The sequence below is a fragment of the Melanaphis sacchari genome, unplaced genomic scaffold (genome assembly GCF_002803265.2).
Source record: "Melanaphis sacchari strain LSU unplaced genomic scaffold, SCAv2.0 Contig44_pilon_pilon, whole genome shotgun sequence".
NCBI lineage: Eukaryota > Metazoa > Arthropoda > Insecta > Hemiptera > Aphididae > Melanaphis > Melanaphis sacchari.
The window spans coordinates 3,395,785-3,418,500 of NW_020271295.1; the positions used below are offsets into that span (position 1 = coordinate 3,395,785).

Sequence of the window (22,716 nt, forward strand, 5' to 3'; positions counted from 1 at the left end):
CGTTATACAATTCGCGATGTGCACAATAATCACTGTACAAATTCCGAAGTGTACAATTTTATTGTTGTACAAATCACAAAATTTAAAAACATATTCTAAAAATTACAATATAATAACTTTTATGTTTTAAAAGTATTTTTTTAATATTACATATTATTACTTATTAGTATACTTATAGTATTAGGTCTTTACATATTAATATACTACAATCATTGAACAAATCACAAAAATAAGTAATAATATGTAATATTTATTAAGAAAATACTTTTAAAACATAACAGTTATTATATTGTAATTATTAGAATATGTTTTTAAATTTTGTGATTTGTACAACAATAAAATTGTACACTTCGGAATTTGTACAGTGATTATTGTACACATCGCGAATTGTATAACGCAACTTGTACAATCTAGTTACTTTGTACAGCAAAATTGTACACTTCGCAATGTGTACAAAAATCACTGTACAAATTTCGAAATGTACTATTCCGGACTTTGTATGTAACATACCTACATTATGTAGATACATACTATATGCTATTTCATTTTTATCGATGGTATTCTGAGCTACCTTCAGTTCATACTAAGAAAGAAAGAAAATTATTTTTAATACCATTATTTAATTCCAGTCCATTAAAATATATAATCAATAGTGTACATAATGTAATTTAATATAAAATGTATTTAATATATTTTTAAGTACCTTAGTAAAATCAATTATATTATTATTATTGCCTATGATCATTGAAGTGCATTGGTATTGGTCAAAATATTGCTATTAAATAAGTGTCTTAACTGCACATAATTTTCGTATGACTGTTTTATCTGTGCTCATTTAATACATCATACTATTTACACAATAATGACAAAATTACATTCTACTCATAATGTATTAATTTAATGAAATCTTATCTTCACCTTTTATTTTGTCTTTTCAAAGTTGAAATATTACACGATAAATAAATCAAATATCAAATACCATGTGAAAAACTTACCTTGATATCAACATTTTTGAAATATGGAATTTTGACAATTTTTTTTTTTTAATTCATTAATTTAATTTATAAATTTTATTAACTAGTTCATTTTTAAAATAAAATAAAATCTGGCGCGAGGGTCAGAAAACACCTTTTTAAAAATAAAATTTGTATTCATGACAAACAATTAATTATATAATATATATTTACAATATTTTAACAGATACGTATATTATAATTAACTACAATATGATTAAAAATTAAATTTCATCTTAGATCATATTATGAATCATTATCATTTATCAACATTTTACTTCACAAATAACAAAAGCTTAATTTCTACAACTACATAACTATATATAAATTGTTTTGAGCTTTTTAAACTGACTGTACAAATGTTTAATATTGATTATTCAGATCATTTCAAGTTTTAAATTAATTATTATCTAGTTATTGTGATTTTTATTAAAAAAAAAAATAGTTGAATATTACCAAGTACCATATAAAAGCATATTTTCACATTTAATTTTTTTTTGTATATTCAATTTTAATAATTTAGTTTTATAATAAACGTAAAAAATAAGAATATTATAATTTATTTATAAACTTAATATAATTATAATAAATTTCCGTGACAATCCATTGTCAGAAAGAAAAAACAGACGAACAAGATGGACATGTTTCTGTCCAAAGGTTAAAACCCTAAACTGAAAGACAGGCATTAAACAAAAAAATTGTAAAGATTTAATACAACTGCGGAAGATTATTCAATAATGATCAATCTAATAGAATATATGAATAAATTATTTTTGGAAGAACATAAGTTCTTAATTAATTATACATAATCAATAATTGTTAAGTAGATCCTTCTAGTGAATTCTGTATTATAAAAAACATCTTATTGAAATAGTTATAATAATCTAATAGTATTAAAAAACAAAAAAATTGCTATTTATAAGTTTTAATAATATATAGTCTTTTCGTTTGTTTTTGTTTTTGTTAACAAATTGTAGATAATTTGTAAAACGCACATCACAGCTGAACCGTATGTAAATAATCTGAATAACCACACTCCTCCATAAAAGTCATATATATGTGAAGCTAGTACACCACCTAATGATAAACCTATAATAAATAGAATATTCAATTTTAAAAATACGAAAAGTTGATCTAATGTATTATAGGTTTTGAGTGTATCATAAAATTTATTGTAGACTTAACAGTTCAATTTTACTATGTAAATATATTAAATTTAAATCCAATAATAAATCATTGCAAATAACGATTCTAGATACAGGGCAATAAAGTGTAATAATTTATATTATATAATATATTTTTAATACTATAGTCTATCAATATTGTAGGTTAAACTTTTTATTCCAAATATATTGTATATATTATTATATTATTGGTTATTTTAATGTTATATCATCATTTTATTATTATTGATATTAATATTTATTTTTTTTAAGTTAACTTAGCGTTTTATAGCGTTTAATGATGTAAATAGACAAAATATTTTTTTTAAATTGCATTGCATATATAAATTAATTATAAACGTAACTATTTAACAGTGAAAAGTTTTAAATCATTACGATAAATATTTTTGAATTTGAATAAAATAACTGAAGTTGTTTTAAAGAGATAACATTTTCATACAAATATAAATGTTCTATTTCATCAAAATTTAAACTTCAAGAAAAATTAAATAATTACTAAATTGTTGTTTGTTATCACTGATTATTAACAAGCTATTATTGTGTTATAGGTTTATGAATTATAGTTTTTATGAAGTTTCAAGTTCAAAGAAAGGAGTTATAGGTACAGTAAACTCGCGATATAACGAATTTCAAGAGACTGAGAAAAAAATTCGTTATATCGAAAGTTCGTTACATCGAAATTCGTTATATCAAGAGAATATACCAAATGAATTCGTTATAACGAAATTTAAAACAAAAATTCAAAATTTTATAATTCGTATACATATGTATAAAATATATAAGTCATATAAGTATTTATTTATTGTTTAATTTCAATATAAATGTATGTAATAATATTTTTAATAAAATAGCGTATTTTCGAACGTACGGTCACGTTTAACACAACGAAACAGTACTAAAACGGTACCAATATGTTACATAGTATGTTACGTACATTTTGCGTAGAGCCACTAATCGACATAAGTCTTATCTTAATTGCGATACTGTACTTAAGTATACTATCGCATGATAATCATCAGAAAAACTTCGTAATCTATTATGTGGTAATAGCAACATACTTATTTTTATATATTTTTCTTAGAGTTATACACTGGAGACATGTATCTTATCTTAATTAAAATTAAAAATTCGTAATAGAAAGCTACAAATTTATAAAAAATTATTCCATCGCGAGCGTTTTGATCAAAAACGCTTCGCTACATCGAGGGGACCAAAATACATTACATTTGTTCGTTATACCGCCATATTTTCAAGGGACCGGTAGTTTTATTCGTTATATCGAGATTTTCATTATATCGAATTTCGTAATATCGCGAGTTGACTGTACTTTCATTTTATAGTTTTTGAAAAATTTCCTATACATTTAAAATATTTAATGATTAATAGCTAAATAATACATTTAGTAATAAAGTAAACTAAAAAAATTCCAATTTTTAAGTTTTAAAACTGTGAATTACAATATACTAAAGTGGTAAATATATACTTAATTTTAACAAATTTTTTTTATAAAAGAAAAAAAATTACTTACCAATGCAATCGAATAGTCCCACTAGTCCTAAAACTGTGTGGTGTGTACTAGGTGGCGAAATCCTTCTGGAATATGATACCATCACTGCGCGGCCTAATGCATATGCCATGCCATTTAGGATTTCTATCAACAACACCCAAATAGGATTCGTCATGATAGAATAAAAAAAAAATCTAACGGTAAATGCAAACAAAACTAGCGACATGCAGTGTTTATGACCTATATGTTTTATTATCCAACCAGAACAGAAAAAAATCGGCATTTCACCGCCGAAACTTTGAAGACCTTGAGAGAAACCCTGTAGTGTTTTTATCCATGCTACTTGGTTACATTGGTATTCTGAAGCCAAATCTTCTAAGTACCTATAAGTGTGTAAAGCAACATATTATATTAGTCGTACAGTCGTAGTTATACAGAACAGTGCTTCTCAAACTGGGGGGCCGTAAAATATTTATTTTAATATTTAATTAAGAAAAAATAATTAATGATTTTAATTAAGGGGGCCTTGCCAGTTTCACGTTAAATTTAGGGGGGGCTCATGACAAAAAAATTTGAGAAGCACTGATATAAGACACTTAAATTGTGCCAAACGAAGTGAGATAATCGTAAATTGCGTCCAATACCTATTTAATATATAAATTTAAATGTATTGAACCAGGTATTTTTTTTATTATTATTACAATGTTATGTGTGATATTGTGATATTATTTTTATTATAAATATGTAATATGTTACCAAGGTCCCGGAGGACACCATAAGAAGATTTAATAAAATTAAAAATTATTTTTTTGTTTTGTTAAGATGAAAAATTGTAAATACAAATGTATGTCTTAAATTAAATGTAAAATAAAGTTCAAAAAAAAGTTTTGTTTAATTATTATTTCATCGATAATATAAAATTATTTTCTACTTTTATATATATTACTATACTGATGTAACAAAATATTTGCACATTAATGAGTTCTATTTACATCATTTTTTTATAATATAATCAATGTTTTTCCATATGTTGAAATTTTTTTATGAAAATCGTATTCTGAACTTTATAAGAATATTTATAGTATTTAATTTTTATATGAATATTTAATTAAAGCTTAATAATTGTATTTACATAAATACTATGAAGTATGGATAGAAGTAATTATTCCTATAGTAGAAATTAAAAAATGCTGTTCATAATTTACTATAATCTTTTTACTATCTTTTTAATGTGAGCGCAATTTACAATTGATCATTTTATACTACAGTCGGCAGAAAAAATAGAACAATATTAGATTTAACCTACCAAAAAAGATAACTCATTGTCATTGAGCTGTAAACGCCCAACATAAGAATCCAAGCAAAAAAACTTATAACGTGAAGTTTAGTAAATAGTTTAAAAACATTATGGAACGTGTTTTGTGAAACTTTGAACTCAACTACCTATATATATCCAAACAATAATTATTACAATTAATATAAACATATAATAATACCTATTAAATGTATACCGTACTGAAATGTTAGAAGCAACAATTAAATTCAAAATCATAAACGACAATATTAAATAAGATAAGGGTGTGTAGTCTTTTTGAACTTTATTGTAACTAAAATAATCCACGAGCCAACCGCTAAACATTGTAACAAATCCCCATCCAATAGACGTCCAGCACCTTTGTTTACCAAAATCGTTAGGTTTATCTTCTAAAAAAAAAATACGCAAAATATACTAAAATACCATTTTACTTGATATTTTATTGGTAAAACTTACCTAAGAGATCAAAACAAATGGGATCTTGTATAGCCCATATACCCGATTGGCTGATCCAAAATATACACAATAATGAAAAAAATTCCCAAAACTCGGGCATGGAAATTATCATTTTTTTAGATTGAGGTATTGCTGCTAATTCCATAATTGTTGGACTGGGACAGTACAATTGACAAGGCATTTTTGTTGGATGATAACAAACTGGAGACATTATTCGACTATGATTTATATCAACGTATCCAACTCGAAAATTATAGGAACCATACTATAGACGATTATAATTTGTAATAAACAGTAATATTTCTGATAATTTTATATTTATTTATTACCTGCTTACTATTGAAATTATACAAATGTATTAATACAGGCAAATCGGTTATTTTAGTTTTTAGACTTTCGATATTACTAGAGTTTATACTTGGTTCATTTATCGATGTTGATTTAGTCCCAGTAAACATTTCAGAAAATAATATGTCATTATTATTACAGTATAACTAGAAAAAATTTATTATGATTAATAATGTTTATATAATTAGAACCTAAAATTAAGATTATTAAAAAAAATTATAATTATAATACAATTTCGTATTATATATTTTACAGTATGATTCAGCATGCTCATCCCTTTTCTCCTTCATTAACACAGTTATTTAAAATCTGATTTTGGAATTTTAATTATACTTAAATACTATATTTTCAAATACATGAGATGTTTTATATTATTTTTGTCTTATAAAACCTCTAAATTTCTATTTTTCAAATGATAACCCCCCCCCCCCTATACGATAAATTATTTAACATAATTTTTATGACTATTTAACATGTTGAAATCAAAATTTAAACAAATAGTTTTTTAACTAACCTAACTTTCTGTACTGAAGATAATAGTTTCAAGATAATAGGGTATTAATATACAGGACTATGGTAATTTGAAAATATTATTACCGTTTATATTAATTTATAAATATTTATAACTTATGATATGACCCAAATATAATACATATAAACTAGATTCGATATTAATTTTTTTTTATATCTTATAAAGCTATTTTTAAGGATTATATTATCCTTAATATAAGCATTTTAACTTCTGAGAAACTACTCATTCAAATTTTGAATTAAGTATCTGATATTTCGAAAAAAGATATTCATTTAATAATCAAGAGTAAAAAAGGGGTTTTCATTTAAAAACAAAATTTTGTATCAATACAGAACACTCTTTAAGTAATACAGATTATCTTAATAATTTGAAAATATAGTTTTAATATATATTTAAAAATTCCAAAAACCAAAATTTAAAAAAAATTGTTATTATAGAAAAAAATTGAAGGTGAGAATACTTGGTAATTCATCTTGTAAATATAGGATTATAATAACCATTTATTTTCTTAAATATTTGTCAGTATATAGAAAAATTAAATAAATTAACGTTAAAGATCTTACAGGACAAAACCAAACATTTTTTAAAATCTTTTATAATTAAATACCTTGCAATTGACCAACCTCTCTCCGTTGTTTCCCATTAGTATTTTTTGATCACAGTCTGAAAGTTTTTTAGTATGGTCGAAATATATTTTTACATTTGTTATGTTTATATTACATTCCAACTCTATAGACGTCTCTAAGGATAATCTGGATACAAACATCAGAAAGCACGCAGAAATACCAGTCAAAAATATGAACAGTATAAACATGTATTTTTTTACGCGGAATTTGTCAACTATGGCACCAACTACTGGTTTCGTTAACATTGATATGATAAAAAGACTCATCATTATATATCCAACAGTAATTTTTGAATATCCTAATTGTTTGGCATACGTGGAACCGAAACTGAGAATTGTCGCTATACCTGAAAATAACCAATAGGTGTGCGTTATTATAAATTAAGTACCTTTAAGCTAAAATTAGTATTTTACAAAAATAAAATGTCAAAACTCTACAAATCAAAACAAGTGAAAATCTATACAAGTTTAACAGTAGAAATATAATTAATTATTTCAATTATTTTTATGGTATTATTTTTTAATAAATAGTTTAAAATAAATTTCAAATGTACACAAAATAAGTATTATTATGTTATTTATTATAATTCAATGTATAGGTAAACATTAACATGCTTAAAAAAGAAAGTATTTAAAACTCCTCATTTTTCAGACTTAGGACTGGAAATATAAATGTATTAATATTGATAAAGTAAAAAATTTTGGTTTAGTTGTTAACTGGTTAAATATGTATGATAATTCTCAAACAATCATAGACTAAGCGACACAGTATATTAAACGAGTATTTATTTGTTCACCATATTTTAATCAATTTTTTTTTTATATATCGTACTTATATTTATTTTTCTACTTTTTGTTCCCTAACTTCTGAAATTAATGAATATGTCATTTTTATATTTTTGTAAAATGTCCAGGGACAGAATTTAAGTATTATAACTGTAACCATATTTTGGAGACGCGATTTATCTATATCCTCAAATGTAATCAATGTATATAAAACAAAATTCATCTAAATCTTTGCGTACCTACCTAACCTAACCCACTTAATTTATTTATGATATAACAATTATTAAATTATAATTGTTTCATTAAATGAATTGCATTGTGTTCTCAATTGTATTTTATCAATCCCACATAATATGTTTAAAGGTAGAAACCTAATTAACAAATTTAAACCATTACTTATACAAAATGTTTATAAATTTTTTTCTAATACTTACATCCCGAGTAAAGAAAATAATGCATTTTCATTAATAGTAACTTTTTGTTCACATTTATCAACCACATCTTGAAGTATTGATTGAAATATATATCCTGTTATATGAAGATAATCACACACATTATATATTTTAATTGACAATATAATTATAAATTAATATTTGTAAAAGATAAAATAGGTATTATTTCATATGAGTTATAATTTAATAGAAGGTATTAATATTTTACTTGAATATTGAGAATAATAAATGAGTATTAAAATTATCTACATCAAAAAAATTTCACATTTACCAGAGATAAGGAAATTTATGTTCGAAACATAATCAACTCTAGTGATAGCCTATTACTAGATATCAAAAATAAATAAACACATAATTTCAATATTATCACTTAGGTATTATTAATAATATTCAGTAAAATAATTAATGCAATAAACAAATTTAAAATAAATAATTAGTAATGTTTTAAGTCCATGGTTCGTGTTTAAACCAAATAGTCTATTATTTACTTGATGGTTTTTTATTATGTTAATTTTATTAATAATAACGATTTATAATATTAAAAAAGAATCTAAATGTTATAATTACAATATTAAATAATATTTTACTTTTAATGTAATACGTAGCGGATCTTCTTATTATACACTTTTCGATAAAGTTAAACTGCGCCACATGTCGTTATAGATTCCAAGTACATCAAATCACATTGAATTTTAATATTTAAATACCACAGTATCAAACATTCCATTCTTAGATTTGAAAAATATAATTATCGCAAGAAAGTTATCTCCCACTTATGGAAATACACCACTATCTACTACAGTTAATTTTTTATTGGTATCTTATTTATTCTCATTTTTTGCAATTTTTAAAATTTTTAATCATAAAAACTAATTGCATAAGTGAAGGTTAATGATAAAATTAGTTTCCTCACTATTCTAGAAACCATATTTTGTAGTTTATTAAATAATTTTTAACTATAAATGTATTGCATAATTGTAATTCTAATTGCATTAGAAATTTGGTATATATTTTTTTTAATACTTTATAACTTAGTATTGAATATTATATATTTTACAAGCTGCAGCATATATTTATATTCGTTTAAATAAGGTATAAGATATTTTACACTATACAATAATACACCACATAAATATGTATATAACTAAACACCTAGTATAAACATGTACACTATAGCCTATAGGTAACTTCTTAATAAATAACACAATAATTTTTTTCTACCTTATTATATATATATATCGTAGTTCATATTGATAATAAATTTTTTTGCGAAAGACTATAGGCTCTTTGCAATGTTACCCCCATCCAAATTACTTATTATTTTTCCAAATAGCTTGCTATTTTTCAGGCTCATTGCACACAGACTAACAACAGTTAGACCTTTTAAGAACTTTAATCATTTTATGGTGATAACCATTTGATTATTGTATTACTAGTTTTATTTTATATTACTAACCATGTGTAACATGTAAGCTGAACTATTATATTATTATATTATAGGTACATTATTTTCTTTTTGTTTACAACTTTGCCAATATTTTATTTTGAATGTCTAATGATCCACAATCTTCCTTTGGAATATTTACTGAAATATAACTGCCAACTTCAATTATGACTAATTTCTTATCGCTATTTCTGTATTATTTTTTCTGCAGTCAATATTCCAAAAATAGATTATGGACTATTAGACACTTAAAATAAAATATTGGCAAAGTTGTAGACAACAAAAATATAATGCACCTATAATATAATAATACAATAGTTCAGTTTATTGTTATATATGGTTTTAGTAATATAGAATAAAAGTATAAAACTAGCAATACAGTAGTCAAATAATTATTACCATAAAATTATTGTAATTCTTAAAAGACCTAACTGCTGTTAGTCCGTATGCAATGAGTCTGAAAAACAGCAGGCTGTTTTGAAAAATAATAAGTAGTTCGCAAACGGACTATCCCATTGCAAAGAGCCTAGTCTTTTCGCAAAAAAACCTAATTATCCATATGGCCTGCGACATATATATATATAAAATATAGATACGAAAAATGTAATATTATTATGACTGACTGATGGTTATTTATAATTTATTTGTAACCCATACTAAAAAATTAAATTATTAATTTTAACATACTAATAATATTAAATCTGTAAACGTCAGTATAGATAAAGTTTTAATACGTACTATTGAATTTTTATTTGTTAAGTAATAGGTAAATGTTAATATATTGCTATGTGTATTAAAAGTTAATTTTTCAGATTATTTCACAGAGTAAAATTATAAATAGTTAAAGAACGGATAAGCTATAACGTTTACCACGATAAAATTATTGGTATTTAATATTAAAGTTCTATATAGTTGATAAAGAGACCTTTTTTATATTATATTAGATCAATATCTATTATATATTGATATGCAAATAGTCTACTTCAGCCTTACTCATTCCGGATCATGGCCACTTACTTAATATGTTAATTTAAGCTATTCTTCTGTTATCTATAAACAAAATACTTAATTCTGATAAAAAAAGTCTTTTACAATTTTGATTGAACCTAATAACGGTTTCACGGACGTTTTGACCCTCTTGATTAAACATACCATTCAATATTATATAAATATTCATTATCAATTAATTTTGCAACTAATAAAATATATTATACAAAGAAAATCAGTTGAAACAAATAAGGTTAATAATTAAATACCAGCTATCGTGTTATTCTATACATTCGTATTACAGGCTAACAAGTGTTTTTACTAAACTTTTAAAATAAAATAAATATTTATTAATAAATTAATAGTCTAAAGTACTAAATTATCAAAATCGAACTTTAAGTAGGTACCTACTCATGAACAAATTAATCGAACCTTTTTCATAAATTAAGACAATTAAGTACTTAAGAAATTTCGATAAACAAAAATATTTAACATAATAGCTAAATAAATTGTACAAATTTATAATATTACGTATAATAAATATTATGCTTATTAAATGATATTCCTATTTTCTATATATAAGTTTAAATGTATGTTAGTATACAAAATTTTAACAGTAAATTGTTATCATATAACTATATAATATAAAAAAACTTACGTAACTAGTTTAATTGTTGCCTACCTGTCAATAGCATCTATTAAAAATAATCATATTGTTATCCGAATAAAATTACTCAAAAATAATAATTTTTATTTATAGGAGAATATTTTCACCCCAATATTTTAACTTTATATATCAAATCAATATTTCTACATAGAACGCACTTGTGGCTGGCTATGCTGATGAAAAATCAATCATATTAATACAATATATTAATAAAGAACATTCAATGTCCATTAAATATGCACAAATGAATTATTTTTTCTTCGTAATTTATAGTATTATCAAAATTATTTCACACAAACTATTTATCTCTGTCTGACGTCGCGCTATTGGACTAGCTAAACACTGAATGTCTTACTGCATGACAAAACTAATCAGTACAAGAATTTAATAATAATAATCAAGGTTTAGATAAAATTTGTTATTTATTTTTATACTTCATAAATTTTTTAATTAATAAATATAATTTTACAACTTTATTTTTGGTTATACGTATTATTAACCAAAGCAGAGTCGTGAACTATTTTGCAAGTGAAACAAGACAATTTGAATAAGAATTGATGTTTGCCCACACACTACATAACACGAAAATTGTTCTGTTGTAAATTCTTATTATATCTACTTCAATACAATATTTTTCATAATTATATAAATACTGCAGTTATTAAAGTCTTGATTATTATATTGACAAATAAGTTAAAATAATGGATATTTTTATTTCAGTGAAACTTTGATTATCTGTCACTCTCTCATCCATCAACTTCTGTAATATATCACCGACATAATAGTATCATGAATTATAAATAATAAAATATTGCACGCCTGTATTATGGATTTACTCCCATTTGTTTTCATCTATAAGATAAATTATGATGTATAATTAAATATGTATATTGGCATAGGCGCAACTCAGGGAACTAAGCGGGCTAAGTCCATCTAGTTTTTCTTCTTGTGACTTTAATTTATTTTGTGCAAATTTAGCTGATAACTTATCAACAATGTTAAGTTATCAATAATAAAAAAAATATATTTTATCTATGTTGCATATCGTGTACTATTTCAACTAAAAGCTTATTATTAGCCACTTCTTAAGATAGTTTTCTCAAAATAGATTTAAAAAACAATGAGTATTTTATAAATCAATATCAGGTAAATTTTGAAAACTTAAAAATATTTATTTAATAAATAAAAATTCATATTAATTGAACAGTCAATTTTAAATATAAATCAAGATGATTTAAAAACGGAAATGTTTATTGCTAAAAACTGTGTATTAAATTTTAAAAACTTTTTTTAATTAGACACCATTAAATAAATAGTAAAGGATACATCTTATAATAGTAGCTCTAATCATACCAATAAGTTTAGCATCATGTAAGCGATCCTTCTTTTGTATGAGACATATTAAAAATTGATTAAGAACATTAATGGTGCAAGATAGGTTTTTAAATTTAGTTATTATAAATATTAGGAGAAATATGACCAATAATATAAACAATAATCCAATAATGAAATATTGTAAAAATATAATAAATTAAAAAGCTGACAAATATAGAATAAATAGAATAATAATTATTTGTATTTATTTTTTTGATTATAAATAAATAATATAATAAAACATTTTAAATGGAAGCTTGAAGCTATATAGCCCCCTAAAAAAAATATTTACCTTAGTTGCGCCTATGTATATAGGTATAAGAAACGAGATAAAATTAATTTATTAAGTTTAAAATTATTAAAAAAAAACCTGGAATTCAAACAAACAAACTAAAATGACTAATTTGTTTAAATTTATTTATTTTATCATTATATACATTTATGAATATGATACTAAAATTAATATAATATAATAATCATAAATATAAAAAAATGAATTGTTTTCTTTTATCCGTCACTCTCTTCACTATTAGTTCCGTTGCAGCAATTAATTGGGGTTTTACTATGGTATATTGAGAAAAGTAATAAATTTCTTAATTATACAATGTTGTATGTTTGTCTTACATCTTGAGACAATATTTTTAATAATAGAAAAAGTTTGGTTTTCAACTTCAGTATTTTTTCTGATAGAAATTACTCAGTTGTACTGTAGATTTCTAATAATTACACTAATTTGTAAGACTTTAATAGGTGTAATTAATGTATTAAGCAGTAAAGATCTGTTAGTCATTATCGCTAATTATTTTTAAATATAAGATCAAATATAAAATTTGCAAAACACGTCATTGTAAAATAAATACATTTAGTATATTCAAGATCTAAAAAAAAATTGGGGAAAACAAGATTTTTTACGCAAAACCAGTATCAGAAAAAATCTATTTTCTCACTTTGTTTTAATTCAAAAATGAATAAGCTGAGATACTTGAAATTTTCACCAAATGTCAGCATTTCTTATTTATGGTTTAATTTTCTAAATATTCTGACTCTTTTTGAACTATTTTTACATTTTGCTAAAAGTTCAAACATTAAGCTATTTGAACATTTTAATTTTTTTTCTTTGCATATCGATAAAAATGTTTCAAATGGTTGAATAGTTTTAAGATTTAATACAAAATTCCTCATTAATTTGTAATAAAAACATTAAAGATCGTAGCAACATTTTTTTTTTTTTTTTTTTTGAACAAAATATTAAATAACAGAAATAATAAAAATAATTTTTAATCTATGTTATAATATAGTAATTATTTTTTTACATAAAAATAAAAGTATTATTCAAAAAACGTAATAATTAAAACTAAGTTAGGTTATTTACCATTATTTTTTTTTTTTTTAATTTACTTTGTATACAACTTAATAAATAAAGTATCCAATAGGTAAATAATATTTTCTCTTTAAAAAAAAGTTTAAAATATTTGTTTCAAGCTTAAAAATATAAATTTTTATTTTATAATATAATATTAAAAATAAAATAAAGATATATTATAAGTAAAAATAAATACTAAAGATATTTTTTTGAAAAAATAACATACATAGATAATTGTAGTTGGTCGTCTATGACAGAACGAGAACACCAATTTTTACTTTAATAATCTAATAAACAAAATTTGAAATTGTCTATAAAAAACTTTTAATTGCATATTTCATGCTAGTTTTATTGGAAAATCATGAAAATCTAAAAATACGTTAAAAAATTAGATAAGTTTCCAGAAAATAAAATAATGCAGTAATTATTTTAATCATCAAATTATTTACATCCTCATTTTAATGCCTGGAGAAGTTTCAATAACTAAAACCTAACTTAATTTACAAAAGAAATCTTTCTCTTTTTTTTAAATAAAATATTAATATTAATTTGACTTAATAATTAACTTTATACACATTATATGAATAATACCCATTATTAATGAGCCATAGGAAAATAATTTAAATGTTCGCTCTCCTCCATATATTTGGTACAAAAATCCACCGACCACACCACCAAAAGAAGTACCTAGAATATTAAATGAAATAATATTATAAAAATTATAATCATATTTCAGATCAAAACATTGAAAGAAAATTAAATTCATAATTCTGTTTTCTAGAATTGAAAAAACTGCATTAATAATTTGTTATTATTTTTTTTATTAAAAAAGTTTAATTTTCTATTTATACGAATGAACATGATGAGTAAATGACAAAATGATGTTGAAATATAATGAATAAATAAGTTAGTTAAGCATCATTTCTAATGAGCTATACAATTATTAATTTTTATAGATTACAAATTTAATAAATAAGATATTTACAAAGTTTTTCCAATAGCCGAATCTTGAAACTCATTATTTTCGTACAAAAATGTAGGCATAACAAAAGTATAAAAACATAATTGTCTAAACTATAATATAGGATATATTATACTTTTTCCATTTTTAAAAGTTCATAAAAAAATTGTCCAAACATTTGAAAAAATGTTGGATATTTTTTTTAAATGGCTCATTTTAAAGCCCAGTTATTAATCAATAAATGAATATAACATATATAATATATATATTATATATTTCAGTTTTATATGAAGTAAACGGTTTTTAATTAACTGAATCATTCTAATAATTTAAATAAAATATTCATTAGTAATAACTAAAAATATCACATAGATATTAAATCACACCATTATGTTTCTCATGTATACTTAAATTTTTTATTACTTAGTGAAATATAATATTACACTTACCGACACCTTCAAATAGAGCTCCTGAAAGCGCCACTACTGTAGTGGCAGAATTTTGTGGAGCTATAAATCTAGCATATGATACCAAGACGGCATGACACAATCCAAATGTAATGCCGTTAGTGAATTCGACTGGCAGTATCCAAATAGGGTTAGTAATTATAGAATACAGATAGAATCTAAGAGCAAAAATGAAAAGACCTAACGCCATGCAATACGTATGACCAATTCGTTTGATGAACCAACCAGAAAAAAATAAGAATGGCATTTCTCCGCCAATACATTGAATTCCTATAGCCAAACCTTGTAAAGTTTTTATCCAATATTGTTTATTGCTGTGATATTTTCGAGTTAAGTCCTCCATGTACCTAAAATACAAACAAGCTATTTTCTAAAATTGTATAGCATTCGATACACTTTATCATTTATTAAAATTAATTGAATTTAATATTTAAAATTTAGTTGTTATGAAATTAAAAATTATTTACAGTTAAATCAGTTAAATGTATTAAATACATTTTTTCATATAATCTTAATTACGTTATATTCAATGAATTTAATTCGTTACAAATATTCAACTAAAAGAATACTTAAGATCACATAAAAAGTACATAATTATTCCATAGGCATATGCAGACCTTGCAAGGAATGAGAAAAGGATGAAGATTTTTTTTATTAATGTTAAGAACTGCATTCTTATTAAATACATAAGATCATATTTTACAGAAATTCTTCATTAATTTATATTAACAATCCTAAATTATTTTGTATGCTCCACTTGAATTTTTTAATAACATATTTTTTTTATTATCACAAAATTAAAAAAAAAAAAAATGTTTAATTTTATTTTTATTACCTGTCTATCAGTTAATAGTTAATAACTAGGAAACGGATTTATATGTTAATGCATATTTTTATTAAAACAAGATGTTTAAGATTCGATAAGAAATGTTCATGATTTAAATCATTCTTATTAAAATGATGAAATTTTTATTTTACATATTTTTACATATTTCACTAATTTCTAAATATTTTTAAACATATTTTATCACGTCATCATTCATGCGTTTTCAATCAATATTGCAGTGGACAAAAACAGTTATATATTGGTATATTGTTGTATACTGTTAAAAAAAAATTCATGCTGTTCAGAAAAAAATCCAGGCTAAATTGATTTTAAAATAACCAATGACATTACGAGTGGCATACATCCTTCTAAAAATTTTAAATTATCGCCTTCAGATATTATGCACTTCAAATATCCTCCAATTACATTGGTTGATGTAAAATTATCATTTAGCCGTTTTAAAAAATATTTTTAGTCCTAATAAGCGACATTCAACATTCGATAATTTAAAGTAAATTTTAATTATTCATTGCAACAAATCATTTTAAAAATTTGATAATTACATTTAATATATTTTTTTTTTTTTTTAATTACATTTTTCTGACATATTCTAATGTTTTTAACACATATTTTATCAAATATTTTAGAAATTATATCTCCATATTTATTTACATATTTTTGTATTTTAATTACATATAAATCCATTCCCTAAATAACATATTTAAAATTAATATTATAAATAAAGGTAATTGGTTCTAAATAGAAAGATGAAATTATTGATTTTACAACACGTTTTTCAAAATTGAAAATCCCCAGAACTTTTAAAAACAACCAAGAAAAACTAAAGACTACAAGAAAACTAGAAACTTGCAAAACCTGTAGTTTTTAACAAAATTGATTTCTTTTTGATCGTAGAAACATGCATAAAACTTTTACCAAATATTCATAATAGCATTTACTAGACATGACATTATTTTCGAAATTTGTTAACTGTTTTTGTACTATTTACGAATATTTTAAAGTATCGATTTTTTTCTTTTATTTTTATTCAATTACTTTAAGTATAGAAAAATGTTTATTTTTAGATAAAAAAAAAAAAAATGAAAATCAAACACAGACTTTTTCATATATTTTTCTTACTGCATTTAAATATCATAAATATATAGTGAAAATTCGTTTTATATGCATATAAAGCTATAAAATCATGACAATTCGCATAAATTATTTTGTAGGTAATTCGTACAAATAAAATTTAAATATAGGGTGTTTCATAAAGTACGGAATTTTTGAAAATGTAATAAATCAGCTAAAATCATAAATAAATTCAAAATTTTTATTTTATTACATTTAAAATATATTTCGATTTAATGTTTAAAAATTATATCCACCATATTATGTCCACCTCCACTGTCTTTGCAGGCCGTCATTTCTAAGACTCACATTAACACTCTCTTGTATTACGGCCGTGTACGAATTATGCGATTTCTACCAGGACTTTTTTGGGTTTTAACTAAATCAGTTTGTTCAAATGTCCATACTAACCTTAGAACTATTATTGCAGTAAGAGCTTCCCCGTGTTCAAAAGTCATGTGAAGTTTACGGACAGTCACAGCTGCACACTCACTGTTTTTGTAATGAATTTTCAGTATATGAGTATATACTGATGATTACTGAATCGCACCATGATAAAAAAAAATTAAAACAGGGTATCAACCCTTCAAACAAACAAATCCCATGCATTTCAAAAATTGCGCGCTTTAAGAAATACCTTTTATCTATGACTTAAAAATTTAATACTAAATCCCTCGTAAGTCTATTTAAAAGAAAATTAAATTAACATTTAGTTTAATTAAGAAATTGTTATGAGCAATTTAACTTCAAATTTGAACGTTTTAATTTTATATTTAAATGTATAATAGATAGTGATTTATCCTTAACTGATTTTTGTCATTATTAGGCTAGTATTATTTAGTTCACTATTACCTAATTTATTATTTTTAATATTTAATAAATATTTTAAAAATTTTAGACAAAATTTAAACTATCCATAAAGATTTAAAATTTTCGCATTTTTATTTTTTAAAGTTTTGATAACAATTTTATGCTTAACAAAAAGCTTGAAAAATTAACAAAAAAATCCACATGAGTTTTTCTTGTAACACAATTAAAATGTTATAAATACTCGTACATTGGCATGATATTTTTTATAAGAGTTTGAAGTTCAAATTTTTACAAAATGTGTCAAAATTATGGAAATTCACGAATTATTTTGAAATAAAAAATATATAAAATATTTAATCTTTGTATAGCTAAGTTTTAAAAATGTGTACAAAGTACCTCGTAAACTATTCTTACTAAAAGCATTTAAGATAAAAAATATTGATAAAATTATGTATTTTTTATGTCCATATACATCCAATCCATCATTGATAATTATTTTATTTTTAAAAATAATTTTATGATAACAATCGCGATTCAATATAAAAGATTTTCTAATATTTTAAATTTAAACTTGGAAAAAAATTTGAAGCTATCAATTATGTTGACAATAATTTGTTTTTAAACAAAATCTCTTCTTTTTCACTATGATAACATTGTATACTAACTATATAGCTACTATAATATTATTATCTTATATTATTACCTACCAAAATAGATAATTCCATGGCATTGATGTGCAAATTCCCATCACTATAATCCATATCAAATAGATTATAACATTAAAATTAGTTATTAATTTGAATACGTCTGAAAATGTATTCTTAGATCCAACTGTCTCAGTTATCTTAAATATATAATATAAATATTTTAAACGATTATATAATCTCAATAGTCTACAGTATACTATATTATAGCATTTTTTTATATTATTAAATGTGTAAATTTTAAAATAATACAACAAACTTACTTCTATTTTGTAAGCCAAAGCAAAATCCCATAATATTATTATAAGGCATAAATAATAAATTGGAACATAGTTTTTTTGATTATTACTATTACTGAAATAATCAACAAGTACTCCACCAAAAACCGAGAAAAGTCCCCAACTTATGGATCCCCAACATCTTTGTTTGCCAAAATCTTCAGGCTTATCATCTATTAATAAGCATTAATCGGATAAAAAACAACAGAAACAAAATACATATATATCAGATATAACTAAATAAATAAAAATTTTACAAATAAATTATAGTGAATTAGAAACAAAATAATTAAAAACGATATAAATAATACTATGGGACATAAAAACATACCCGGTATCAGGTACCTATATTGTTAAATTGCTTAGGTATCATAAGATATTTGAATCTTAAGTTGTATGATAATATAATATTACAACAACTTAAATTATTTATAGTATAACACTATAATACTATACTACTATACCATATACAACTTTGTATGTTTTGTTTACTTCTTTTAATATTACATTTAATTAGGTACTTAATTGTCCAGACAAATTATAGCACAAATTCCAAATAAAACAAAATACAACACAATAATTATAATTTTAAAACGATTATTCTGCTTTTAATTCTTAATTTGATTTAATAATTATCAAAAGCTACCTACATGTAAATTAATTTAAATAACTATAAAATATCTAGATTTTAAATTAGAGATAACTTTTAAAAATGATTTATAAACTTATGTATTAATTATATTTTTATAATTTTCATCACTGAATTAATTTCTGCTGTATAAGATAAACAGTATAGTATTAAATAGATATGCTTTATCATTAAATCACAATATATTTATTATTATTTTAAAGTAAAATCAAAAATTCAACACAAACATTTATTGGCGAGATAAAAAAAACGAATTAATTTTGTGTTTAAAATTACTCACTTAAAAGATCAAAGCATATAGGATCTTGAAGACTCCAAGTTATTGCTTGGCTTATCCAAAATAAACTCATAACAATCAAATATTCCCAAAACTGATGTAAACCAAAAATACTTCCTTCAAACTTTTGAACACTCGCCAATTCCATTATGACATCGTCTGAGCAGTCTATTTTGCACCGAGTACTAACCGGTCTCTTACAAAATGGTGATACAATTTTCGTTTTAATGATGTGTACTGATTTCACTTGAAAAACATAGTTTTGTTCGATCTAATCAAAAAATAATAAATGAAAGATCATTACAAGTTACAATTATACACCTACTTGTGTCTCGAAATCTACAGCAACGTCTGGGACCATTAAAAATTTTAATATTTTACCTGATCTTTTACATTGATAATCAAAGTTACATTGAGATATTCGAGTTCTTTGTTTTTATACTCAATATTTGGAGTTATATTATAGTCAATGATATTCCAAGATCTATCTATTTCATCCCGAAATGATTCATTTTGATCACAGCGTAACTAATAAAAAATATTAACAAAATATATTTTTTTTAATCAATTATTAAATAATGATGTCTTTATTTATACATGTAAAATTGTATTGTGTACTAAAAGTCTAAAAATGATTTATAATTTATAAACAGTATGGATTATAATCAAATAATTATAAGCAGGCAATAGGGTATCCTAACACTTCAAAAATGTTAAGATTAAAATGTATATTTTTATGTATCTATAAATATTTTGAAATGTTCATAATGTTAGTATAGGAAATAACCACTTTTGAAAATTTTAGAAATCGTTTAGATTAATTATTTTTAACAAATTCTAAAATATAATATCGTTTATTAAACTTTTGAATATATTATAAATATAATACATATTATTATGTATATAAATTAAAATTAATTTTAACAAAATCTATATTATTAATTCATAACTTATTTATAATAATACTCAATATAAATATAATTATGATCAATTTTACTAAATAATTTAAGTATATAATACATAGATTCAATAATATGTAATGAATAATAAAACTATGAATTGAAAGTTGTGTTAATAAAAATTATTAGATATTTTATCATGAATAGATATGATAGGTATACCAACATAATATTGATACTAAATTTTTATTTTTAGCAATTTAAACTATTCTACAAAATCATTTTATAAAAATCCATCTTAAGTAGATGTGTATATTAACACTTATTTAATTACATTTTACCAATGTATAACGTACTTGGCATTCGACGGGTTCTGTACTATTTTTTATTAACTTAAATAAACTGTCATTGCATTGAGGCAAATAGTCGTCATTAGTTGAACAAATATGTAATTCTGTTGTTGTATTACAACTTAAATTTGCAACAGCTTCGATCGGTATTTTTTGGATGAATTTTAAAGCAAACGCTGTAAGACCACATAACAAAACAAATGCGAGAAACATAATTCTTTTCACGCGAAATTTATCAACGAAAATTCCTGTAATGGGTTTCACAAAAAAGGATAACATGGACAAATATGTAAAAACAAAACCGACTACCATCGGCGAATAACCTAGTTGTTTCGCTATGGTAGGTGCAAATCCTTGAACTGACGCAACACCTGCAAAAACAGTAATAATAGAAAATCTCAAGTTAATTTAACATAAAAATCGTAAGCGATAAAGTATAATACAACATAAAAAAAATTAGTTTAAAGATCATATTACTGATAGTACAACAACACGTAGGTACCTATATAGTACATACATAACAATTTTAACATGAATATATTTTATTCTTTTTATTAAGTATTTTAAGTAAGTTTTCACTTATAAATATTAAATTAACTTACCTACTTAGGTACAAATATTAAATATAAATTATCTAAATATTTATCAAAATATCAAAATACCTACATAGATGTTTAGTTAGAAATATTTTTTTAAATATAATTTTGAATTTTAAAATATTAAACAAATATAAATAGCAATATTATCTAATAATATTAGTACTTACCGCCCATATATAGAAAATAATGAAATTTCATCCGTAACGTGCGTTTATTAACTCGAATATGTATTGGAAACATTTTAAGTTCAATTGATATTTTTTATTTTTGCTTAGATGTCAAAGTCCGCACGAATAATGAATGAAAACTGCAAATTACTAAATACAATTAAACATTATTTTAATTTGGTACTTACCTAATAATTAATGTTAAAAAAATGGGTAACTATAATTAAATAATTTCAGTTTTCTAAACATCTTTAAGTAAATAAATACATTTGTATTAAATATTAGATTCTAAGAATACAAAAAATTACATGTTTAAGTTATATAACTAATAATTAAAAATGTGTATGTATTAATACTTACGCGTAGTTATGATATCCAATACTTCACACTATTAAACAAGTTTTAAAGTGCCCATCGATCAGAAACTAATACATAGAAATATATTATTTTATTTTATTTCTTTTATTACTGATAATATAATGTAATAGACATATTATAATTAAATAACATTAAAACATTAATAATAATTACTGACCTATCGATAC

General features: G+C 22.8%; 2 protein-coding genes across 6 annotated transcripts; both read right to left on the reverse strand.

Annotated features, from left to right (window-relative positions):
• Positions 1-1,564: 1,564 nt before the first annotated feature.
• LOC112598068 (major facilitator superfamily domain-containing protein 6-A-like) lies at positions 1,565-11,417 on the reverse strand. 4 transcript variants are annotated; one of them, XM_025344400.1, is made up of 9 exons: positions 11,308-11,417; positions 8,201-8,294; positions 6,963-7,327; positions 5,805-5,969; positions 5,476-5,740; positions 5,221-5,408; positions 5,011-5,147; positions 3,726-4,087; positions 1,565-2,102 (listed from the first exon to the last, which is right to left on the reverse strand). In XM_025344400.1, exons 2-9 carry the CDS (start codon positions 8,265-8,267, stop codon positions 1,939-1,941), a joined length of 1,713 nt encoding a protein of 570 aa, XP_025200185.1. In that variant the 5' UTR covers positions 8,268-8,294; positions 11,308-11,417; the 3' UTR covers positions 1,565-1,938. The 4 variants fall into 4 exon arrangements, with proteins under 4 accessions (XP_025200185.1, XP_025200184.1, XP_025200183.1 ...); XM_025344399.1 differs by lacking the exon at positions 11,308-11,417 and adding an exon at positions 8,806-9,078; XM_025344398.1 differs by lacking the exon at positions 11,308-11,417 and having other exon boundaries at positions 8,201-8,364.
• Positions 11,418-14,352: 2,935 nt separating this feature from the next.
• LOC112598069 (major facilitator superfamily domain-containing protein 6-like) lies at positions 14,353-22,658 on the reverse strand. 2 transcript variants are annotated; one of them, XM_025344404.1, is made up of 10 exons: positions 22,532-22,658; positions 22,172-22,321; positions 21,412-21,776; positions 20,538-20,684; positions 20,160-20,427; positions 19,216-19,403; positions 18,956-19,092; positions 15,464-15,828; positions 14,645-14,740; positions 14,353-14,422 (listed from the first exon to the last, which is right to left on the reverse strand). In XM_025344404.1, the coding sequence occupies exons 2-10, from the start codon at positions 22,242-22,244 to the stop codon at positions 14,391-14,393; spliced, it is 1,671 nt and encodes a 556-aa protein (XP_025200189.1). In that variant the 5' UTR covers positions 22,245-22,321; positions 22,532-22,658; the 3' UTR covers positions 14,353-14,390. The 2 variants fall into 2 exon arrangements, with proteins under 2 accessions (XP_025200189.1, XP_025200188.1); XM_025344403.1 differs by lacking the exon at positions 14,353-14,422 and having other exon boundaries at positions 14,480-14,740.
• Positions 22,659-22,716: the final 58 nt, after the last annotated feature.

Bases quoted from the DNA above. Each gene is read 5' to 3' on its own strand.
- LOC112598068 (XM_025344400.1), bottom strand. From the start codon at position 8,267: ATGTGGTTGATAAATGTGAACAAAAAGTTACTATTAATGAAAATGCAT. The intron at 5,970-6,962 runs GTATTTAATTAT...AATTTTTTCTAG, and splicing joins AGAGGTTGGTCAATTGCAAG to TTATACTGTAATAATAATGA. The intron at 5,409-5,475 runs GTAAGTTTTACC...TTTTTTTTTTAG, and splicing joins CATTTGTTTTGATCTCTTAG to AAGATAAACCTAACGATTTT.
- LOC112598069 (XM_025344403.1), bottom strand. From the start codon at position 22,244: ATGTTTCCAATACATATTCGAGTTAATAAACGCACGTTACGGATGAAA. The intron at 19,404-20,159 runs GTGAGTAATTTT...GCTTATTAATAG, and splicing joins TATATGCTTTGATCTTTTAA to ATGATAAGCCTGAAGATTTT. The intron at 19,093-19,215 runs GTAAGTTTGTTG...TATATATTTAAG, and splicing joins CTTTGGCTTACAAAATAGAA to ATAACTGAGACAGTTGGATC.